General features: G+C 40.3%; 1 protein-coding gene across 1 annotated transcript in view; it reads left to right on the top strand.

Annotated features, from left to right (window-relative positions):
- PKD2 (polycystic kidney disease 2 (autosomal dominant)) overlaps positions 1–5417 on the top strand; it is a 16694-nt gene that overhangs the window by 5859 nt on the left and 5418 nt on the right. Inside the window, exons 6-8 of the mRNA XM_010137964.1 lie at positions 1568–1738; positions 2300–2481; positions 3559–3679. Of these exons, the coding sequence (XP_010136266.1) occupies positions 1568–1738; positions 2300–2481; positions 3559–3679 (474 nt within the window). The remainder of the gene's footprint in view (positions 1–1567; positions 1739–2299; positions 2482–3558; positions 3680–5417) is intronic.

A 5417-nucleotide genomic window follows, 5' to 3' on the forward strand; every position in this document is an offset into this window, starting at 1 on the left:
CCTGCTGAAAAGCGAGAGTATTTGGCTAGTGTGCTTTTTCATGGTTTTTGTCTGTAGAGACGCAACCCTTGTGGGAGGTTACAAACTCAACCTCATTTCTCTCTACTTACCTGATACAGACTTTTGCAGTGGCTTTCAAGTAGGAAAATCATCTGCTTTAAAGCAGTGTTTTGCCTTTGGAGGAATGGGGCTGGGATTTGAATGTTTGCAAAGAACCACAAAACCACCAGCTAATACTAAGTTTGCAGAAGTGTCTGAAAATTGTGGGTGTTAGCAGCTGTCAGGACTGCTTTCTTGGTTAAGTGGACAGCGTTGCACATCGGTTGGTGTAGCAGAGAATCCGAGCTTTGAATTCAAAGTTACGTAATAGAATTCTCCCTGTACTTACATGAAGCTGCACTTACCAGAAGTATACGAGGCCAGCATTGCTGAAACTGTTCCGGTACCATGCTTGTTTTGTATCTTCAGGCTTGGATGAATCAAATGTTTAAGTCTTGAGGTCAGTATCTTTAATCTAGAGAAATCATAGTTGTATCACAGTGCTTTGTAAAGGAACAACTTAGGAGGAAGTTTACATAAACTGTGTGCCATAATACTTAATGGTAGAGGTTCAGCTTAACGGAATAAGATGCTTTGTTGTTACAGTTGGTTAAGTGTATTCAAGTGTTAGTGTAAAATTCAGTTCGCGAAAAGGGTCAAAGTTCTGTGTTTATCCTTTGTCTGAGGGACCTTGTTTAAATTGAAGATTATGTACTTGATGACACTGTATACACAGTGAAGTGGTCACTTAAGCACATTTGCAGAGGTCAAAGTAAGAACCTTACCTGTGTGGGGAAAACTACAGCTTCTCTGCTGTTGCTTGTGGTGGGCAATACTAGTCAGTCTGTGCTCTGGAGAAACTCCAGTACCTTTTTGTCTGCTGCTGTCATTCTGCTCTTTACTCTTTTACACCTTTGTCTTCTTGAGTTGTCATCTCTCTTTCCTTGTATTTCCTTCCCTGTGACGGTTTCATTTTGCTGAGCCAGCTAGGCTTCACTGTCATCTTGTTCTTGCAACTGTGGCAAGGAAAAGATTTCTAAATCTTCTTTCTCCCAGGCTATTTGTCTGAAGTTCAGGACTATGACGGTTTTGTTGGGAAATGCGTTTTCTGACGTGTCCAGAAATTCTACTTTGGATTGTATCTCAAACAGCAGCTATTGGGCTGTTAAATTACTCCTGAGTGAAAGATCGTGAAACTTGGCCCCTTCAGCCCCTGCAGCTGCCTGGCCCGAAGCACTAATGTGCTCAGGGACCAGTGGGCTTGTATCAGTGGTTTTTCATGCTCCTTCCCCGCCACCCCAGCTCTGCACAATCCCTCGCTGTTATTTTCCTGTTTGAAACTCTAGCTTTGTAGTCAGGACATCTTGAAAACAATCTTTTTGCTTTTTCTTTAAGTTCATGTTATGGTAGTGCTATAAATAACTTGAAGTTCCTCGTATCTTAACTTTTTCTATCGTATGTGGCTAAAACAAGTTGGTGTAAAACCCTAATCACCTTGTGTAAATTTGTGTGTTTCTTCTGTACTCAGCTCTCCACGGTAGCTATAGGAATTAGCATCTATAGGACATCAACTGTTGACGTGCTCCTGAAGAAGCTGCTGGAAGATCAGAACTTGTTCCCCAATTTTGAACCTTTGGCATATTGGCAAATGCAATTCAACAACATTGCTGCAGTCACTGTGTTTTTTGTCTGGATTAAGGTAACTCCTAGACACGCATCCTTATTCTGACATTAGAACGTAAGCAGTATTCTGAGTTTTACATGATTTGTTATTTGAGGTTTGCTTGTGTTTCTCCTGATATTGGTTATCTTCTGTGAGGAAGTCAGAGCACAGAGATAACTTCTTGCAGATTAAAAGCAAGGTTGTAATTTGCCACAGATTTAGTCAGCTCTTGTTTAAGACTAGAAGACTTAGTCAGTGTTAGTGCTTTGTCACAGCAGACATGTAAAAAAATGTTTTTATTATTCCCAAATTGATAAATCAGTACTTCTTACTGCATACTGCTTTTTCTTAGCCTGACTGAACTGTGACCATTTTATCTATTCAAAACTTCTGAATTGTTAGAACGGTTGGTAAAGCTAGTCCAGTTCATTTGTGTCACAGAATTTTCAAGCCTCAGAGTGATATATTTCTACACTAATTGACGTTGTCTCCAGTCAATTTCATTAACACATCTGATGTGTAAAAGGCTGGAGAGCGATCATGTAAAGAAATTGTCATCTTCCATGTCTTTACAGTTGTTTTTTTTTCTTTTAATAGCTTTTCAAATTCATCAACTTCAACAGAACCATGTGTCAGTTATCCACTACCATGTCTCGCTGCGTCAAAGATGTCATTGGCTTTGCTATTATGTTTTTTATTATTTTCTTAGCATATGCTCAGTTGGCCTATCTTGTCTTTGGCACTCAAATCGACGACTTCAGTACTTTCCAGGACTGCATGTAAGTACAAGAATGAAAAATGCAAAGATTTCTCAGTACGTTGGTAAGTGGATTTGGTTGTCTCGTTGCAGACCAAACAAATCCTATGACATCTATCTAAACAGACAAGCTGCAGACATATTACTGTTGATGTACCTCAGTGGCAAATCATTTTTTATAACGTTTTTAGTTCAAAACTGTCTTTGCTGTGAGATTAAAAATACGCTATAGTTAGATCAATGAGGTAAAAGTGACAGGTTTTGGTTGGTGGAAGTGATGTGTGTTTTTTATAATGGTTGGTCACATTCCTAAATAAAGCAATAACTCTTGTCTTAGGCAGTTGAATGATTATACACTTACTTATGCTCGTAATGCTTACTGAAATGTTGTATGCATAATAGTGCCGTGTTCCTGATAGTACGTGGAGCTGGCTGCCTCACAAATAGAGTCCCTCTTAGCCAGCCAGCTAGTAAGTTTGTAAGTGTCTGCTGCCGTCCAGAGAGAAGACAGGAGTTAATATGGGGTTGTTAATCAGTTTTCCCTTTACTGGTAACATAACCTGGTTCTAATTGAGGTAATTATCAGGTGGTTCAGGTATTGATTTCCCCCTGCTCCCTTACACTGGGACAGTGTTGCAAAAAGTTTCTTGTAGAGAAGCAGAGAAAATTGAAATATGCTGATGGTGTTGTACAGTGCCTTCCAGACAGCTTTAGAGGAAGAGGGGTGGGGTTGTATGTGTGCAGGAGGCAAAAGGGGTGGGGACAGGAGTGGATCCCAAAGCTTCGCAGTGGTAATCACTGGTTTGTTCTGCTTCCTGTCGCCCCTGTTATCAGTGGTGACCAGAAGCTAGAAGCAACCACTGTAGCTTTGTTCTGTAGCTGTGTGTGTGGCATCTGACTGCCAGTTTGGTTATGCCTAGAGATAGACTGGAGGAATTGGCTATTGCAGGGCCTGATAAAGTATTTATAGTAGCGCAGACCTCTCTGCTGCCCCTCAGTCAGACTGTTAGGGTAAAGTAGTTTGAGAATGCTTGCGTAGCTCCAAAAGTGGTTTGGTTTTGTTTTTTTTTCAACTCCTGGATGTGTTTTGTTTTTTAAGATTTACTCAGTTCCGCATCATTTTGGGAGACTTCAACTTCACAGAGGTTGAAGAAGCTAATCGAATTTTGGGACCAATTTATTTCACTACATTTGTGTTCTTTATGTTCTTCATTCTTTTGGTATGTACGCCTTCGTTTATGTGGGGTGGGTAGGTGGCTGGTTTTGCATCTCAAGTTCTTTGATTCCTCCTGCAACTTGAGGCTGTTTTTGATAATGATGAGTGTGCAATCCTAACTGTTATATGGCTGGTCATTCACAGTTGCTTTTTTTTTTTTTTGTCATTTAAATAGATCTGCATTGTTGTCATTCCCATATAGTGCTCCACATTGTGGGTTGTTTTTAATTTAATTTTTTTTATTATTATAAAGAAATTTTTATTTCTAAAATCTGAGTAGTGCCTGCTTGTCATACTTGCAAACACGTATCCTTCAGTGAAAAGTAGCTGTAATGTTCCATGTAGGCTTTTAGTTGGTGGAGTGCTCTAATGTGTGGCTGGCTGTTCACAGCAGCCTAGTTCATGCATGCAACACGCAGCTTGTCTGCTAGAAGAGCCTAATTCATCAGCAGTGCAGCAAGTTTCAGATGTGCAGATTTGCCTCCAAAGGCCTCTTTTCTATCCTCTTTTCCTTCTCTAGGGCAGAGCTGGGCCCTGTCTTTCTCATCTTCCCAGTGCAGATTACCTGTATGCTTTTTGACAAACAGTTATTGTAAGTTTAATTTATCTGAGAGGCAGTATGCAGACATGATTGTCTGACAGATTCAAACAGTGAATATGTTGTGAGTACCCATCTTTTGTATGCTCCCTGTTACTGCCAGCCCTGAATTCATATTGCAGTCTTACTAATAATTTATGTAACAAAGCGGGAGGAGGATACCTCTCTTAGACGACCAGCTAAAATAAGTTTCTAATGTCAATTAAAGTGAAGAGACTCAGTATCTTCTACCTGAATGTAGTTTGCGGTTAGTTTGGTACTAACGTTAATACGTAGTAATTTTGTTTCTGCTGATATCATCAGACAAAAGCTGTTGCGTGAGCAATAAATCTTCAGATTTTTCCCCAGTCTGTGTGTGTTTTGGTGATTTGATAAGGTGGCAAGCATTAAAGCAGGATTTTACTAACCATGAAACAGTACAGCAATCCTGTGTCGTCATTAACATTTAGAGTTACTTAATGAGACTTTTTTTGTAATTCTTTGAGACGAGGAGAAATGACATTCAGATATTATTTGTGGGAGAAGACTGCATCTCAGCTACTCACTAATAAGGAAGTGGAGGATCTTAAGTGCTCAGTGGGATGGACCAGTAGTCAATTGGAAAGTAACTTATGGGCCACTCTGGCTGAACAAGCATGTGAAACGGGCTCTGTATTTGGTTTGAAGCACTTCTGCAGAGGAGCAGAGGCTAATGTCCAGCAAGGGGGAGAGTTTTGGTTTGTTTTGTTTTTTTAAGGGGTAGCAGAAAAGGACTGGTGTATGAAGGCACAGCAGGGTATCCAAAATACTTGCTACAATTTTTGTGCTTATTAATATCCTGTCATTTGGCTGGTGTGAAATGTGGCTCCTTGAGACTGAGACCTGGAAACTAAGTTAGGGAAGATGGGTGGAAAGCACCAACTCTTAATGTTGGACAGCTGAAAGCAAAATAGACAGTAATTACCTCTTGCTTCTCTGGGCAAGTGTGCATAAAGAGGCAGCATTGGAAGATTGTTCTCCTAAAGCGTGTTTTAAGTTCATGAGGAAACGGAGGTTAACGCTGCCTTTCTGCATGAGTGGCACATTGAATGTGCCAGTAGATGAGTAATTCTTTTTGAGCTTGAACATCCAGCTTGCGCTTCAGTCATGTTCACTCAGTGTTCAG

Source organism: Buceros rhinoceros, unplaced genomic scaffold (assembly GCF_000710305.1).
Source record: "Buceros rhinoceros silvestris isolate BGI_N320 unplaced genomic scaffold, ASM71030v1 scaffold7716, whole genome shotgun sequence".
NCBI classification, from domain to species: domain Eukaryota; kingdom Metazoa; phylum Chordata; class Aves; order Bucerotiformes; family Bucerotidae; genus Buceros; species Buceros rhinoceros.